Raw genomic sequence first — 16,444 nt, forward strand, 5'->3', positions numbered from 1 at the left:
ATTAGAAGCAAATTAATAAACTGCATCATGAAACAATAAACCAGGGGTAGGCAAACTGTGGCCCTCCAGATGTCCATGGACTACAATTCCCATGAGGCCCTGGGCTCATGGAGGGCCACAGTTTGCCTACCCCTGCTATAAACTATACTCAGTAGAACTGAGATATGTGGCAGAACAAAAAGCAATCTTTGCTCGAAAATTGGCAGAGGTTAGGACCCAGAGAAGCCGTGCCTGAAACCCTTCCATCGACCGTCTTCGCTGCGCAGGCGCTCCAAAAGGGGCGTGGCTTCCGAGAGCAGGCGGAAACGCCAGTGCCTCTTGCAATATGGCCGCGGTGGCTAAACTGTAGTTCTCCGGATGTCTGTGGACTACAATTCCCATGAGCCCTAGCCAGCAGCATGCTGACCAGGGCTCATGGGAATTGTAGTCCACAGACATCCGGAGAGCCGAGGACCCAACGGGAGTCTGCTTTAGCCTATGGTGGCAGCCGGGTACAATTCGCGTCCGTTTCTTGCCTTGGAGGAGTGCGTCGCTTTGCTCGGCTTGCAGCATGGTGGAAAAGAAAGTCTCAGGTATTTGGGGGGAGTGGTCCTTGCAGTAAGACGGGGGCGGAGGGGGCTTTGCCTCTGGGAAGCTCCTTCCCCTCCCAAATCTTGCTGGCTCCCAAATGCTCCTGGATTCGAATGCGGCTCCACTTTTGCAAACCGACAGGGAGACCCCTCTGAAAATTAGTTTGCAAAAATTGCCTTTCACTCTCAAGGCGTCTCTGGGAAATGGCACCCTTCACTTCTGCACAGGCTTTTTTAAACGGGGCAGGTGTGTGTGTGTGGGGGTGACTGTAGCTCAGTGGTAGTACATCTGCTTGGAATGCAAGAAGGCCCAGGTTCAATTCCCAGCATCTCTAGTTAAAGGATCAGCTTGCAGGTGATGTGAAAGCCTTTTCCTTGAGACCAGGTGCTGCTGGTTTGCATGGACGATACTGACCCGGCTGGACTCATTGGTTCCTGTGCTCAGGTGTTAAAAATGCTAAAAGTGGACACGGCAGGACAGCTCTCTGCTGGCCTCCCTCAGAGGGGTGTTGTGCCAGTTGAATGGCTGATGCTATTGAAGAAGGGTCCACGCAGCTGTTGGCCAAACAGCACCCTATCCGTCAGGTGGCCTCACAGCCTCTCTCCCCTTTTCCCTCCAGCGCGATCCCAGGATCCCAGCCAGCGGCGCATCTTGGACCGGGCCACCCGCCAGCGACGCCTGAACCGCCAGCTGGAGGCCTTGGAGAACGACAATTTTCAGGATGATCCCCACGCGAACATGCCCCAGCTGGTCAAGCGACTGCCACAGTTTGATGATGATGCTGAAACAGGTGAGTTCTAGGGTCGGCCCTGGTAAATCTAGCGAGCTAGCTAGCCGGCTTTGATCCCCCGCTCCTCCACCTGCAGCCAGTTGGGTGGAGCTGTTCTCTGCAGAGCAGTTCTCTCAGAGCTCTCTCAATCCCCCCTACCTTGCAGGGTGTCCGTTACAGGGAGAGGAAGGGAAAGGTAAGCCATTTGGGGACGTGGAGTATAATGAACCAGCTCTTTCTCCTCAATGCTCGCCTGCCTTCTCGTCCTAAGTGCTCACTGATGTCTCTTGTTTGCTCATCTCCCTGTTGACAGGTAAGAAGAAGAAGAAAACCCGTGGGGATCATTTCAAGCTGCGTTTCCGCAAGAATTTCCAGGCTTTGTTAGAGGAACAGGCAAGTGTCCCCATCTCCCCGGCTTGGGCGGGGCACGTGACTGCTATTCTGGCTTTCATGTGCCGCTTGTTTATCTTTCCCAGATGCTCAGGGCTGGTTCTGAACGAACCATTGGGCCATTGAACAGTGGTGTCATTCCTTCACAGTTGATCTTTGGGGGAAATGAGCAGACTGCAGAAGCTAAACAGGGTCAGCTCTAGCCAGTATTTAGACAGGAGACCACCGAGAAATATCAGGCGTTTGGCAAAGGCAAGCCACCTTTGAACATTTCTTGCATTCAGCAATGACTTCACAACACTTCCTGCCACCAGAGGTGCAATACTAATAAAGAAACATAGAAAGGGAGGAGCAACAACTTAATACCCCAAAACAGAATTAAGAAGCCAAAGGATTAAAGAAATCCCAAAGGGCCAAGCAATGTTACGTCTCAGTATATAACACAGGTAGGTTCTCAAACACAGGAAAATACAAATAGAGTAAAAACGAAGTACTGCAGGCCTATGACAGCCGGTGTCTTTGGGAAACGCCAGGGGAATGAACCGGCATGTCAAGAGTGCTCTCTCTCCCGCTGACTCTCAGTCCCTTCTTGTAGCTGTGTGTCTGACCTCTCCTCCTTTTCCAGAACCTCAACACGAGTGAAGGGCCCAACTATCTCACCGCCTGCGCGCCCCCTTCGAACTTGCCCCAGCGCCACTTCTGCACGGTCTGCGGCTTCCCCTCAAACTATACCTGCGTGTCCTGCGGGGCCCGTTACTGCTGCGTGAAGTGTTTGGGGACGCATCAGGAGACGAGGTGAGGCAAGCAGCTAAACCAGCTGCCTGGGTACTTGTTGGGTTTTGCAAGGATTGCTCTTTTTGCCAAGTTAAGACAAGATTGGTTACGCTAAGAGAAGACACCAGAGGGGCTTCATTTCTCTCCCGGCTGTATATAAACGTTAAGCAGTACTCATACTTGGACTGGCGTGTGAGCTGAAATGCCTGCTGTCTCTCGCACACAGATGTCTGAAGTGGACGGTTTGACCTGTGGAACTCCTGTCTGCTGGCCTGTCTTTGGAAGGTGGTTGAGGCCTACCTGTTGCCCTTGGGCCTGTTCAGCTGCTGGCCCTGCCCCATTGAGAAGAAGTGTGGTACACCAGCTTCTGACAGAAGATCACATGCCTTGTACTGAACTGCCGCTAGCGTCTGAGTAATAAAATCAAGGTGTTTGTCGAATTTTGTGTGCAAGACTGCTCACTCTCCCCCCCCCCCCAGTCTAATCTGACATAAGATTAGAAGCCACCGCTCCTAGAGCAGTTTGTTCTGCAGGTGAAGTACCTTTGCTTTTTTCTTACAGCTGCAACAGTTAGTCAGTTAGGAATCTCTCTCTCCCTCCTCTCTTTCTATACAAAGTTGTTGCTCTTCTAAATAAAACTATTCTCATGAATCGTGGAAGGCTTACATGGATGGAGTCAACTGGCTGTTGTGGATATTCTGGGATAGGTGTAGCTCAGAATACCCACGTCAACCTAAACTACTCTTTTAAGCAGCTTGATGATGTAATCTTTTCTGCATGTTTGGACTGCCAACTATAGCAGCCCCGAAGACTTATCTGAATCAAAAGTGAGAGACTGCAGGCACCCCGAAGCCAAATCTGAAATCAGTTCTGCAATGAATACTCCCAAGAGATGTTTATCTGAACCGTGACCTTGTTTGCTTTAATTTGTCACTTATTACTAGGACTGTCTCTCCCCCCCCCCCCCCATCTGTGAGTTAAAGGCACTGCCATTGCTACTTCAAAGTCAGTTACTCATAGCTATTGGCAATTTCATACTGGATCAAAGTCGTGTGAGGATAGAATTAGTGAGAAATATCCATATAGATAAGAAATTCTTTGCCTAACCCCACAGCATACAAGAGAACAACGCCTGTCTGTGAAAAATACAAAATACTCTCTGGATGCGTGGTATGTATATTTAATGTATTTGTGACCGCCAAGGAAGGCGGCAGAATCCAAAATGCATCTGATTTTATGTGATTCGTAGGACGCATGCATCCGCCAGCGACGTTTTTAAATTGTCCAGTCTGACTCAGACCTCTGAATGTTTTAGATTTTACATGTGCAAATGACATAATAAATATTTTTTGCTTGTTTGTTGTCGCTTGACCCCTTTGACACAAACTGAGCGAGTTCAATCTTGGGTAGTCCTGCTTTATGTGATCTTACAGATTGTGGTATTGTGTGTGCTCCCTTCTTCTCCCTCTGAGTAGTGCATTTTAGAAGAAGAGTTGGTTTTTATACCCCACTGCCCAGTGCCCAAAGCAATCTCAAAGTGGCTTACAATTGCCTTCCCTTCTTCACCCCACCCTGCAAGATAGATGGGGCTGAGAGAGCTCGGAGAGGAGTGCTCAGTCAGAACAGCGCTATCAGGGCTGTGACTAGCCCAAGCTCACCGGACTGCACGTGGAGGAGTGGGGAATCAAATCCAGCTTGCCAGATTAGAAGCTGCCACTCTTAAGCATTACTCCACACTGGTTTTAGATTACCTCTTGCTGAGGATGGGCGCGGGAAAGAGAGAGAAATTACGCAAATTCCACCAGGCATGCCTTGTGAGGTTCCTGGGCCTATTCGGTAGGTCTTTGTTCGAGGTTGGTTGCCAGTCTGCATTTACTTTGGTTCCAATCCAGAAACTTCTCGGGCATGTTGCAATGTCTCTGCCAGTGGTTTTGGGTTCTGAAAGAACCGTAACGCAGGGCCTTTTTTACGTGATTGATATGGGTGTCTGGAATGCGTGGCATTTCCTAGGGGCCAAGCTGACAGGTAAAGAGGGAAGGGCAACCTGTGGCAGAGGTGCGGCCTCCTTATCAGGCAGGTTTCTTGAGATGACTCCGGTGTTTCTTGTGTCTTCACGTGAAGCGGCTGCCGAGGTCTTTCCCTGACGGATCCAGGAACCCCCGGCTTGACCAGGGGGGTCGGTTGACTTCTGTGCTATGTACCTTGACATGCGGCTTGGGAAACGGAACTTGGGGCTGGGCATCAGCATGATCTTCCTCGTCAGCCTCACGCTTTCATTGATGCGGAGGACAGCCAGGTGAGCTGGGACGCGTAGGGATGGAGCGATGGGGCAGGGGGGCTCGGTGCTAAATTGGACAGCAGGGGGGTGGCCAGTTGCAAAGGCTAGGATAGGGACCAAACCACGCCAGTGGGTTGGGCCAATGGGGTGTTGTGGTTCAAGGGTCCCACGGGGAGAATGAAGTTCGAATTCCCACTCGGCCATGAAACTTTTTGGTGCCACCACCGAAAAGGCCCTGTCTCTTGTGGCCTTTACAGATTAGGGAGCCCTGAATAAGGTTTTGGCCTTATGTACATCTACATAGTCAATAGGACAGGCAAAGAGTGTGTATTTAGAGGTATATGTTGTATAGAATTAATCCTGGTTAAGAGCTGTAAACTCCACTACCCTATTCTTTGTGGGTGGCTTTCCCACAGATACCAAGCTATGCCGCAAGCCTTAGCCAAGTGCTGGAAACTGAAAGGGTTGTTTGGGACTGGAAATCTGTCAGAACAGTAAGTACTGATTTTTTTTTTTTTTGAAAAAGAGATCTTCATTTGTATGCTTGCCTTTCTCTCGGGCAAGCCTGGACGCATCGTGTATTTTTGATGTTCCTCAGATCCTTGAGGACGGTCACTGCGGTCCATAGCAAAGGACTTCAGCTAATAGAGTCAGGGGTTAATTGGGTTCAACAGGTAAAGTTCAGGCCCTCCCTCTGTCACCGTTTTGAGTTGTTGTGCGAACAGTGTAAGAACGAGAGCAGAGATTTTTTCATGCCAGAGAGCCTGTTTGTGTGCAAAATTTCAGAGGGTTCCCTTTTCCCTTATAATCTCCCAAGGGCACTAAGACCTTCAAGTCAATATCAGCCTCAGGGCCCCGGGGGGGGGGGGGTCCCTGAATCAGTTCCGCAGGGCCTGTAAGATGGAGCTGTCCCATCAGGTTTATGGCCAAAACTAAACACAACATCCACCAAGAAAAGCTGGATCACCCCTGAGAGGGACGAGAGGAGAAGAAACGGAAGAGAGAAGAAGGAAGATCAGCAGCTTGCCAATACCCTCTGTCTGTGAATCTAGTTTAAAGGGCATTAGTTGTATTCGCTGTATTGTAAACATTTGAAAACTGTGGATGTCGTTTTAATGCTGTAGCCCTTTCTGAGTGAAGCAGAAGGGCGGGCTATAAATAAAACACGGTCGTGGTTGTTGTTATATTTATTGTTGGTCTGCATAAAATGTTGAGGTTCGAATTCGGCAGCACCTTAGACACCACCAAGAATTTGGGGAGCTAACAAGAGCGTGAGCTTTGATGCTCAAAAGCTTGTACCTTCAAACTCTTGTTGGGTGCTGCCATTGGACCCGAATCTGCATGTTTATATGCAAGTGACCGACAATGTGCAAAGTTAAATAAAAAGAGGAGGCCATAAGGACTAGGAGATTGCAATTCGGGGGCATTCCGAGCTCTGGATGTGAAAGCAGGTTCCATGTGCAGGATTCTTTCAGAGTAGATCACCCCATTACTAGAGGTTCTGGGTGTCTTTTGCTGGCCCCTCTTTTCCTCCTAGGAGTGTCCTCCTTCCTATGACGGCCAGAGATGAGGAGCTGGTTCGTGCCATTGCGACGTCGCCTGTACCGGAAAAAGACAAAAAGATTTTGGAGCATTTGCTGTTAGCGCAAGAATGCCCCTGGGAGCCCAATGCTACGGCAGTGACCTGGTACAGGTAGGTCCAATCCGTCTGCTCAGAGAGGGAAGAAGCCGCTCCGGGTCTGCGAGGAGAAGGCCGGCCTATAAATTGAAATCGAAATAAGTAAATTTTTAGGGTAGAAGTGCAGAATTGATGGGTGTGGCAGAACTATTCTACCTGATGATGGTACAGCGAGGAGTGAATTCCCACCTGTTTGGCTGTGGGCTTTACATCTGAACAGGATTTGCGTTCTGCCCCAAGCATTCGACCTGCTGAGCTCCCTAAGAGATGCTTTAAAAAAGTAGTAATAATATTTTTGTGGCCTAGAGCCCGTTTGGTCCGATGCAGTGCAATAGAATCCTTGAATACTGACACTGGAATGGAACAGCTGTCGTATTGCATCGGGAAAAGAACGAGAGTACAAATAAGTACTCGAGGGACTGAGAAATCAGTTTATAAGCTATAGTGTGCAATGAATCAAAAACTTTCTTGAACTTTTCAGCAAAAGCAGGAAGGCGTTTTGCAGCAAACCACAGCGATTGCATCAAACTATCAGCCAAAAGGCCGCGGTGACCTGGAGCTGCAATATATCTTTTTAAATATATCTTTGAATCTGTATTTATATATATAAATATAAAGGTTAAGATGCAACTTTGAGTCACTGCGGCCCTTTTGCTGACATAATTCACTGGAATCTGCATGATTTGCCGAAAGAAGCCTTCCTCCTTTAAGTTACTTTTAACTTAAAGGTTACTTTAAGTTTAGGTTTAACTTAAAGGTTATTTTAACTGTTGACATACTGTAGACTACAACTAGTTGTCTTACGGCTGTTTAGCATGTATGAAGCAGGCTTGGTGGGTATGTTTTGAGTTTCAGCACAACATTTATTTTTATTTTTCCTGTTTGGAAAAGGATCTCTCATACGTGCTGGTCTCTGTCGCTCTGTGCTTTTTAAGCCCGTTCTGTTCTTCTCACCACCGTGGGAGAATGATGAAGTATCCAAAACTGGGAGGTCCCTCTTGCATCACTGACCAGCTGATCACCAGTGCCCTTCGGAGTCCCCCTAACCTCCCTCCTTTCCTCTCGCAGGACAGGACTGGGCACATGCTGCAATGCTTCTCACTGGCTAGCCATCACCAAGGAAAATACCCCTCTGGGGTCAGACATCCTCTTGGATGGGAACAAAGGCAAGAAGATGAGAGTAGAAGCTTCTCTGATCGAACTCCTGCCGGAGGTAGGAGGCGGAATTGCGTTGGTACCGCTTCTTTTGCTTTAGGGATGCGGCCAGGAGGAGATGGCGCAGAGGTTGCGCACAAATTGATCTGTCCACATGGATCTCTCGGCTTCACTGTGGAGGCCACGCTGGATTGCACAATGTGCTCATAACTTCCGACAATACAAAGCAAGCCATAGATGAAACCTAATATCAATTTTTTAAAAAACGTGTTGATATGTGCTAGAATGTGTGAGATCTTTGCATGATTCGAAAACATTCAAAGACAGTCCTACAGGGGGCACTGATGGAGTTGTGTTATGAGCATAGTTGGCATTCCTGCTCGGTCAGAACAGCTCTGTCAGGGCTGTGGCAAACCCAAGGTCACCCAGCTGGCTGCATGTGGAGGAGAAGCAGGGAACCAAACCTGGCTTGCCAGATTAGAAGTCCGCACTCCTAACCACAACACCAAGCTGGCTCTCTCAGCCCCACCTGCCTCAGAGGGTGTCTGTTGTGGGGAGAGGAAAGGGAAAGGCGATTGTAAGCCACTTTTGAGACTCCTTCAGGTAGAGAAAAGTGGCAGATAAGAACCAACTCTTCTTCTTCTTCCTAGTCTAAAGCTAAGGGCTACCAAAGGGGATGGGACTGCAAGAAAGGTCATTGTTTAGTGGGAATTCATGATTTTGGCCAGTGGCCTCCACACTCTGCATTTTAAACCTCCTCCTTCTTCTCTTGTTAAAACCTGTAGAGATCACCGATCTCGGGCGTTCTCTATGACCACTGTGCAGTGGTAGGAAATGGCGGAAACCTCCGGAATAGCAGCTGCGGGCAGGAAATTGACCAGGCAGATTTAATAGTGAGGTAACTCTTGGGGGGAATGGCCCGCAGCGTTTTAAGGTGGGCAGCATGCTAGGTGACTATCTTTGTCGATTTACCAAGGTGCCTAAAATGAAATCATTCTCCTAGTCTGTCTGGAATGGTATAATCTGCTCCGACGGGCTGTTGTGGGAAGAGGAAGGGAAAAGTGTTTGTAAGCCACTTTGGAATCAGGTAGTGAAAAGCAGTGTATAAAACCCCAGCTCTTCTCCTTTGGAGGGCACGACAGGGGAAGCAAGCATTCACACAAGCACTGGTGCAGGTTTTCTCTTCTTTTCCCGACCAGGTTTAACATGCCTCCTATGAACTATTCTGAAGATATAGGAACCAAGACCAGCCTGTTTACCATAAACCCCAGCATAATTAACAACAGGTAAAGAGATGGGTGACAACCTGGCACAGATATGCAGGCTCTACCTATAGGGCTTCAGAACTGGCCTGCGTGGATAATCTAATATGGCTTTTTCCTGCATGTGCTATTTTTTTTTTTAAACTGTGGCTTGCCAAACAATGATCAGATAAATCTGCCTAGAACAGGCTTTCTCAACCAGGGTTAACAAATATCAGGACAGCCCAAACTGTGACGCTCCCACCATCCACGGACTACAATTCCCATGAGCACATCCTGACAAAGGCTCATGGGGATTGTAGTCCCCAGACATCTGGAGAGCCACAGTTTGGCCACCCCTGGGCAATATCCTGGACTCAGCTTGCTTCCCTTATTTCTTCTCTCGCCCTGCAGGTTCAACAAGCTGCAGGCCCGCAGGAGACCTTTCGTAGACGCCCTGCGGCCTTACAGGCACGCCCTCGCCTTCATTCCCGGCTTCTCGTTCCAGGGCCAGAGCGACCTCGCGTACCAAGCTCTGTATGCCATGGAGGATTTTGGCACGGGGCAGCAGGCTTACTTCCTGAACCCACACTATATGAGCGCCCTGGGAAGATACTGGAAAGGCCAGGGCCTTGAGCCCAATCGCCTCTCCTCCGGGTTCATGCTCGTCAGCGTGGCCTTGGAGTTCTGCAAGCGCATCACCCTCTACGGCTTCTGGCCTTTTGCGAACGACCTGGCCGGACGGCCGATACCGCATCACTATTACGACAACAATCTGCCCAAACCTGGGATGCATGCTATGAACCGCGAGTTCTCTTACTACCTCAAAATGTACGCCCAAGGTGTGCTACGATTACGACTGGGGAAATGCCAGTGAGCGGGTGGAGTGGGGGAACGGCTTGAGAAAGGACGGAGAGCACAGAGCAGGGTCCGGACGCAATGCCTAGCAAAGCCGGAAGGGAGCAGCACTGAGGCCGGGGGGGGGGGGGGAAACGGCACGGATGAATCCTTGCAAAACTCTCCAAAGTTGCTGCACCACTAGGCACTTTATCTGAAACGGCTGCCATCCATCTGCACGGTTATTAGGGGGAAATCAGGACAATGCAATCGTATGTTTGGCCCGTTGGCCTCCTGTCATTTTTAAAGTTTGTGGTGACGTTCTTGCGTTTTAATGGATTGTGACACGGGGCTTTCCAGGGTGATGCAATTAACAGAGCATGCAGGAGAAGAGGTTGAGGAAGGTGATGTGGTTAATTGTAGCAATGCCCTGTTTTTTGGCTGCACTGTTGCTGTTTTGAAATGCCTTTCAAGGCAGTCTCCCTATTTTTAAAATGTTTGATGTTTAACGTGGTATAAGGAAATCTTTAAATACACGAACAGGGTAGGAATCACTAACTTGTAAATAATGGAAGATTAGTTGTAAATGTGGAGGTTAAGAAGAAATTCCAAGACTTATCGGCAGATCAGTCCAGGGGTGGCCAAACTGTGGCTCTCCAGATGTCCATGGACTACAATAACCATGAGCCTCTGCCAGGTGTTGAAAGGGAAATTGTCATTATTGGAATGGATATGATTATTATTCCTGTGATATGCTGACCTTTTTCACACAATATGGTCTTTGTTTGAGTGCCGTAAAGAGGACTGGCTCAGAAAACAAATTTTAAACCTAACATTATCTAACTAACTGCTGACTACCCTGCTAAGCCCAGCTTTTTAACTACCAGACAGCAGTAGAAGAAGAAGAAGAAGAAAAGGAAGAGCTGGTTCTTATCTGCTGCTTATCAGCTTTAAAATCTGCACAGCCAATCAGCTCCAGTGACCAATAAGAAGCCCTGCTGAGCAAAACTTCCACTTGTCCCGCCTCGTTTCTAAAAACCGATGAAGAACTCCTGGAAAGATGTTAATGACACCCATGGGCGCTACATTGTAGGGTCCTGATATATATTATCATTTTTGGATGGCACTGGTCTCTAATTTTAGTTGCTGCGTTATTATTTCTTTCTTTTTTGGGGGGGGGGGTGTCCACAGTTTATTCTGCTATACGAATAGATCACGGTTACGGCAAGGTACTGTACTGTCCACAAAAAGATTAGTGCCAGCAAAAATAGGCCTTGAATACTGTATTGCCAGTTTTGTTTTTCTAATGCTGCATTTGTATTTTGCCTTGAGTCTCAATGGTGAAGGCAGGCTATAAATAGGAGTAAAAGGCAGCATTTTTCATCCCTTTGAGATTTTGACCAATGTGATTTTTGGCAGATTAGTTTTTCTGGGTTTATTATATTTATATTTGTGTGTGTTTTTATTGTTGTTAGCTGCCCCGAGCCCACTGAAACCAAGTTGTTGTTGTTATGTGCGAAGTCGTGTCCGACCAATCGCGACCCCATGGACAATGATCCTCCAGGCCTTCCTGTCCTCTACCATTCCCTGGAGTCCATTTAAGTTTGCACCTACTGCTTCAGTGACTCCATCCAGCCACCTCATTCTCTGTCGTCCCCTTCTTCTTTTGCCCTCGATCGCTCCCAGCATTAGGCTCTTCTCCAGGGAGTCCTTCCTTCTCATGAGGTGGCCAAAATATTTGAGTTTCATCTTCAAATTTGAGTTTCATCTTCAAACCAAGTGCTGAAACCAATAAAACAGAGATCATTCAAGTTTCTCGTGTATCACAGTTTCCTTAGACTCCACCTTGCAACCTCTCTGGTTTGAATTGTCAGCAGGGCTACCAGTCAGCCAGTGATGCATTTTTTAAAATGCCGGCTGATCATTTCCCTGTGAGGGACAGAAAATCAAACAAAAAGAAATAATTCAAATGCTTCGATAGGTGTGTCTTTTAGCTTTGCAATAGCAACTTGATGAACTGCTCAGGGGTGTGGTCCTCGTCCTCCATTTGTGGTGAGTCCTCTTACCTGATGCCAAACTGGAAGACCACAAAAGGTCCTTCTGTATTGCTGTTGTGTTGTCTGCCCCTCCCTTCTTTTTGCTATTGTGCTGCCCATTCTCCTCTGGTCTGTCTGGAAGCGAGAGCAAATACAGCTGTCGCTGCTATTATAAAGCTCTCGTTCGCGGACAAGGGGCAAGTCAGAGTGGGTTCTCCCGAACAGGCAACAAGGTAAGAGAAATTCATGCTTGGTGGGATCCCCAGGCCCCACCTGGAGGTTGGCAACTACTACGCCAATAGGGGTGCATTAGTCCAGTGCGGGAAATGCATAAGGCTGGCTTCTCAACCAGATGTCAGAAGCCCATCAGGGGCGGGCTAATATTTGGATGGGAGACCTCCAAGGAAAATGAAGGTCATGCCATGGAAGCGGGCTAAAGGTCTCTTGTCTGGCAGCCAGATGATCTTACAATCGTAGGATCTCCTGGATCCACTCCGGATCCCCCCTGAGCCACCTTGGTGTTGTGGTTAAGAGCGGCGGCCACTTATTTGGCGAACCGGGTTTGATTCCCCACCACACATGCCAGCTGGATGACCTGAGGTTAATCACCATCCCGTTAGAGCTGCTCTCATACAGCAGTTCTCCCAGAGTTCTCTCAGCCCCACCTACTTCATGGGATGCGGGGAGAGGGAGGAAACGCAATGGGAAGCCACTGTGGGGCTCCTTCAGGTAGTGAAAAGAGGGGTATAAAAACCAACTCTTGTTCTTCCACACACATTCCATATGATGAATAAATTCATCTTTCTTGGCAGAAATGGCCACCCATCTGGCCAGACTTGTGACTGTCATTCTCGTGCTCAGAGGCAGTGTCACGGCAGGTAAGGGGTGTAAGGGAACAAGGGAAAGGTGGCAGGTTACGACTCTCTGCCTGGGTAGAAAGAAGTCCTTCCCCTCCTCTTCTGTAGCCAAAGGAATTCCTTCTCCTGATTCCCATATCTAACTGAATCGGGAGCAACTCTCTAGGGTCCTCCACAGAGAAAAGGGTTGCTAAACTCCAGGTAAGGCCTTAAGTTCTCCTGGAATTACAACTCCGCTCCAAGCTACAAAGATTCATTCCCCTTGGGAGGGTGGGCTCTGCGGCTTCACGTTCCAGCTGAGATCCCTCCCCGGGCTCCAATATCCACAAATTTCCCAGACCAGAGCCAGCACCTCTGTATGAATCCCCAGTGCTCTCTCTGTCTCAACCAGATCCTGGTTTTGTGTACCATGCAAATTCTTGCCATTTGGAGAAGGGAATGTTGTGATCGGGAAAGGGGGTCCCTTTTTACAGCCGTGGAAACCTGCTGGAGGGTGTTCTTCTTCTTGTTCTCAGGATCCGAAGAGATCCTGTGGAGGGTAAAGAGGGACAGCAGTGAGGAAAGCGCCTCCTCCTCCTCCTCCTCACCCTCAGGTCTGTTGCAATCCCTGATACATTCTAGTTTTCTTTCTTTCTTTATGCTGCAAAGTCGGGGCTGGCTTCTGGTGGCCACAGTGGGGGGTTTCTAAGGTCAGATGATGGAGACAGTTTGCCGTTGTGTGTCTGCGGTGCAAACCTGGACTTCTGTAGTTTGTCTTCATAGAATCATAAAATAATAAGAGTTGGAAGGGACCTCCTGGGTCATCTAGTCCAACCCACTGCACTATGCAGCTCATGTCCCTATCGCTCATCCAGCAAGCCAGGTTTATTCCCTGCTCCTCCCCCACATGCAGCCAGCTGGGTGGCCTAGGGCCAGGCACAGTTCTCTCAGAGCTCTCTCAGCCCCCCCCCCCCCAACCACCATCACACTGGGTACCTGTTGTGGGAAGAGGGTGTTTGTAAGCCACTTTGGAACTGCTTCGGGTAGTGAAAAGCGGGGTATGAAACAACCAGCTCTTCTTCTTTACGGAGATACCCTCCCTTCTTTTCCAGCCTCTACCTGCCCCTGCACGCAGGGTTGTTGTGAACGAGGCTGGTTCCAGTACAGGGATGCCTGCTACAAAGCTGTATTCGAATCCAAAATGTGGCACGATGCTGAGGTATTGGGGAAGGGGGGATGTTGGGTGGGAAGAGCATAAACCTTTAGTCGTTACTTGAAGGAGGAGCGAGTCCTGCCCCTCAATGTCAACAGGATGGAGTTGCCGATTTCCAAATTAGCCAGATCTCTTGGAACGATAACACATCCTCAGGCTGCAGAGATTGGTTTCCCTGGAGAAACAGATCACTCCAGCGGGCGAACTTGAAAGCCTTATACCAGGGGTGGGCGCGGCCCTCCAGATGTCTAAGGACTACAATTCCCATGATCCCCCTGCCAGAAAATGCAGGCAGGGGTGCATGGGAATTGTAGTCCATGGACATCTGGAGGACCACAGTTTGCCCACCCCCGCATTATACCCTCCCCAGACCCCGCCCTCCCAATTTCCAGGAACTTCCCAATCTGAAACCGATGTGGTGTAGCAGCTGGTATAGGGGGATGCCAGCCCCCAGGTGGGACCTGGAGATCCTCTGGAATTATGGCTCCTCTCCAGACTACAGAGATCAGTTCCCCTGGAGAAAAGGGCTGCTTGGGAGGGGGGACTCGGTGGCCTTGTTTCCCACCTGGAGGTTGGAATCCCTGAACCCGACCCTCTTGGTTCCTGAGTGCCGGGAACAGTAGAAAGAAATCTTCCCAGTTCTGATCTCGGTGTGGCTGTTCACCCCAGGAGCATTGCTTGGCACACGAGTCGCATCTGGCCTCCATTCACAGCCACGAGGAAGACAACTTCATCCTCCATGTGATGAGGAATCAAAGGTCCTACTGGATTGGAGCTCAGGGGACCAGGCAGGTAAGGAGGTGGTTTGGGCTCTGAACCTCGACTGAACCAAAGAACCTCCCTTCCCCTGCCCTCAGAAAACCACATATACAGGAAGCAAACCATGGATCTTCCCGCCAGTAAATGCTATTGGTCAGTTTCAGTTTAAGCTGAAATGGGATCTGGCCACACGTTGGTCAGCTACAGTGCCTGCTCCAATCCTGCCTCGGACTTCAAGCTCCGTCCTCGGCAGGTCTACAGACACAGCAGGCTCCAAAATTATATTATCCTTCTGCTGGACCTTCAGAGTTCATGGCAACCTTCCCCGGGTTGGACAGGCCGGCAGATCTGCAGGCCCCACCAGGAAAGCTGGCAACCCTTTTGAATGCCGGATATTTCCCACATTGCAGCTCGGGGGTAGAGGGCAGGTGTCCCCCTGGGAGTGGCCAATGCTCCCGTAATGAAGCAATTAGCTTTCAAATGGGACACTCCTGCTCGCAGGAGTCAGTGCAAAAGGCCCCTGTTTAAGCCCTCTTCTCAAGCAAGGCTTTCTGGGTTTTTAACAACATCTTTTTTTCTTTTGAACCGCTGGATCTTTAGGGTAATGAATGGCAGTGGACGTGGACCGATCAGTCACCGTTCGAGTATAAGGCATCCGTAACAATCTGTGGTTTCAACGAACACTGTTATTTAACAGCCGGGCGAATTAACGATCAAGGTTTTGGCAGAGAAAATGGCTAAACGGGGCGGGGGGAGGGGGAGGAGAGGCTACTATTTCTTTTTGCATGCAACCTTGGTCTGTCTTTTGTATCTGTCCATCAGCTTCCAGCGCGGAAGGGCCTACTCCCGTGTTTCGAAGTGCTTGTGATAGAATTGTACAGTTGGGAGGGTTGGGAGGGTCCATCGAGGCCATCTAGTCCCACCCCCTGCTCAGTGTAGGATCAGCCTAAAGCATCCAGGATAAGGATCTGTCCAGCCGCTGCTGGAAGGCTGTCAGTGAGGGGGAGCTCCCCAATTCCCTAAGTAGATGATATCAGGGGTGAATTACTTTGACTGCAAAATCCCCCCCCCGATAACTAGCCGCTACCATTCTACATGTAGTTTAAACCCATTATTTATTTTATTTTATTTATTTATTTTATTTATATACCGCCCCTCCCGAGGCTCAGGCAGTTTACACGGAACCTCTCACTGAGCGATTCTTTCCACTTTCAGCGGTACCCTCTTTCTTTCAGGTACCATCGCCTGGAGGCAACATTTTAGCCATACAAAACACTCATTCATCTGCAAATACATGCTGGCATGAGGATGCCTCTCGGGATAGATGAGAAACTCACCATCCTAGTGAATAGAAGGCTGCCAGAAGGAATTCAAGAGATCTGGGACTTTTTCTTAGAATTTCTGGCTAGATTATACATCAATGTAACAATGTAAGAATGATTTTGGGGGTTCCTTCCTTCCCTCCTTCCCTCCCTCCTTCCCTCCCTCCCTCCTTCCCTCCCTCCTTCCTTCCTTCTTCCACCCCTTTCCTTCCTTCCTTCCTTCCTTCCTTCCTTCCTTCCTTCCTTCCTTCCTTCCATCCTTCCTTCCTTCCTTCCTTCCCTCCCTCCCTCCCTCCCTCCCTCCCTCCTTCCTTCCTTCTCATTCCACTCCAATTTCCTTCCTTCCTTCCTTCCTTCCTTCCCTCCCTCCCTCCCTCCCTCCCTCCCTCCCTCCTTCCTTCCTTCCTTCCTTCCTTCCTTCCTTCCTTCCTTCCTTCCTTCCTTCCTTCCTTCCTTCCTTCCCTCCCTCCCTCCCTCCCTCCCTCCCTCCCTCCCTCCCTCCCTCCCAACTTAATAAAATTACTACAAAAAGAAACTTCTCTATTCCATCTCCTGATTTAATCATTCTCGTACTGGGTTGAATTTG

At 49.2% G+C, this 16,444-nt stretch overlaps 3 protein-coding genes across 5 annotated transcripts; all 3 read left to right on the plus strand.

The window, feature by feature from the left end:
- Positions 1-329: 329 nt before the first annotated feature.
- ZNHIT1 (zinc finger HIT-type containing 1) lies at positions 330-2,943 on the plus strand. Its single transcript, XM_077314034.1, has 5 exons — positions 330-572; positions 1,190-1,360; positions 1,653-1,732; positions 2,355-2,524; positions 2,730-2,943. The coding sequence occupies exons 1-5, from the start codon at positions 551-553 to the stop codon at positions 2,749-2,751; spliced, it is 465 nt and encodes a 154-aa protein (XP_077170149.1). The 5' UTR covers positions 330-550; the 3' UTR covers positions 2,752-2,943.
- A 121-nt stretch (positions 2,944-3,064) lies between these two features.
- On the plus strand, positions 3,065-11,503 carry LOC143825738 (alpha-N-acetylneuraminide alpha-2,8-sialyltransferase-like). Its single transcript, XM_077314020.1, has 8 exons — positions 3,065-3,673; positions 4,625-4,799; positions 5,198-5,275; positions 6,319-6,474; positions 7,528-7,672; positions 8,400-8,512; positions 8,814-8,900; positions 9,270-11,503. Exons 2-8 carry the CDS (start codon positions 4,699-4,701, stop codon positions 9,730-9,732), a joined length of 1,143 nt encoding a protein of 380 aa, XP_077170135.1. The 5' UTR covers positions 3,065-3,673; positions 4,625-4,698; the 3' UTR covers positions 9,733-11,503.
- A 98-nt stretch (positions 11,504-11,601) lies between these two features.
- LOC143825741 (snaclec rhodocetin subunit delta-like) lies at positions 11,602-16,179 on the plus strand. 3 transcript variants are annotated; one of them, XM_077314027.1, is made up of 7 exons: positions 11,602-11,961; positions 12,541-12,606; positions 13,101-13,178; positions 13,677-13,783; positions 14,447-14,569; positions 15,137-15,254; positions 15,772-16,179. In XM_077314027.1, exons 2-7 carry the CDS (start codon positions 12,543-12,545, stop codon positions 15,840-15,842), a joined length of 561 nt encoding a protein of 186 aa, XP_077170142.1. In that variant the 5' UTR covers positions 11,602-11,961; positions 12,541-12,542; the 3' UTR covers positions 15,843-16,179. The 3 variants fall into 3 exon arrangements, with proteins under 3 accessions (XP_077170142.1, XP_077170143.1, XP_077170141.1); XM_077314028.1 differs by having other exon boundaries at positions 11,602-12,606; XM_077314026.1 differs by lacking the exons at positions 11,602-11,961; positions 12,541-12,606 and having other exon boundaries at positions 12,716-13,178.
- The last annotated feature ends 265 nt before the right edge of the window (positions 16,180-16,444 follow it).

This window comes from Paroedura picta, chromosome 16, assembly GCF_049243985.1.
Source record: "Paroedura picta isolate Pp20150507F chromosome 16, Ppicta_v3.0, whole genome shotgun sequence".
In the NCBI taxonomy this organism is placed as follows: domain Eukaryota; kingdom Metazoa; phylum Chordata; class Lepidosauria; order Squamata; family Gekkonidae; genus Paroedura; species Paroedura picta.

Coding starts and splice junctions, on each gene's coding strand:
- LOC143825738 (XM_077314020.1), top strand. CDS start 4,699: ATGTACCTTGACATGCGGCTTGGGAAACGGAACTTGGGGCTGGGCATC. Junction 6,475..7,527: donor ACGGCAGTGACCTGGTACAG/GTAGGTCCAATC, acceptor TTCCTCTCGCAG/GACAGGACTGGGCACATGCT. Junction 8,901..9,269: donor CCCAGCATAATTAACAACAG/GTAAAGAGATGG, acceptor CTCGCCCTGCAG/GTTCAACAAGCTGCAGGCCC.
- ZNHIT1 (XM_077314034.1), top strand. CDS start 551: ATGGTGGAAAAGAAAGTCTCAG. Junction 1,361..1,652: donor TGATGATGATGCTGAAACAG/GTGAGTTCTAGG, acceptor CCCTGTTGACAG/GTAAGAAGAAGAAGAAAACC. Junction 1,733..2,354: donor AGGCTTTGTTAGAGGAACAG/GCAAGTGTCCCC, acceptor CTCCTTTTCCAG/AACCTCAACACGAGTGAAGG.
- LOC143825741 (XM_077314026.1), top strand. CDS start 12,944: ATGAATCCCCAGTGCTCTCTCTGTCTCAACCAGATCCTGGTTTTGTGT. Junction 13,784..14,446: donor AAATGTGGCACGATGCTGAG/GTATTGGGGAAG, acceptor TGTTCACCCCAG/GAGCATTGCTTGGCACACGA. Junction 14,570..15,136: donor GAGCTCAGGGGACCAGGCAG/GTAAGGAGGTGG, acceptor CTGGATCTTTAG/GGTAATGAATGGCAGTGGAC.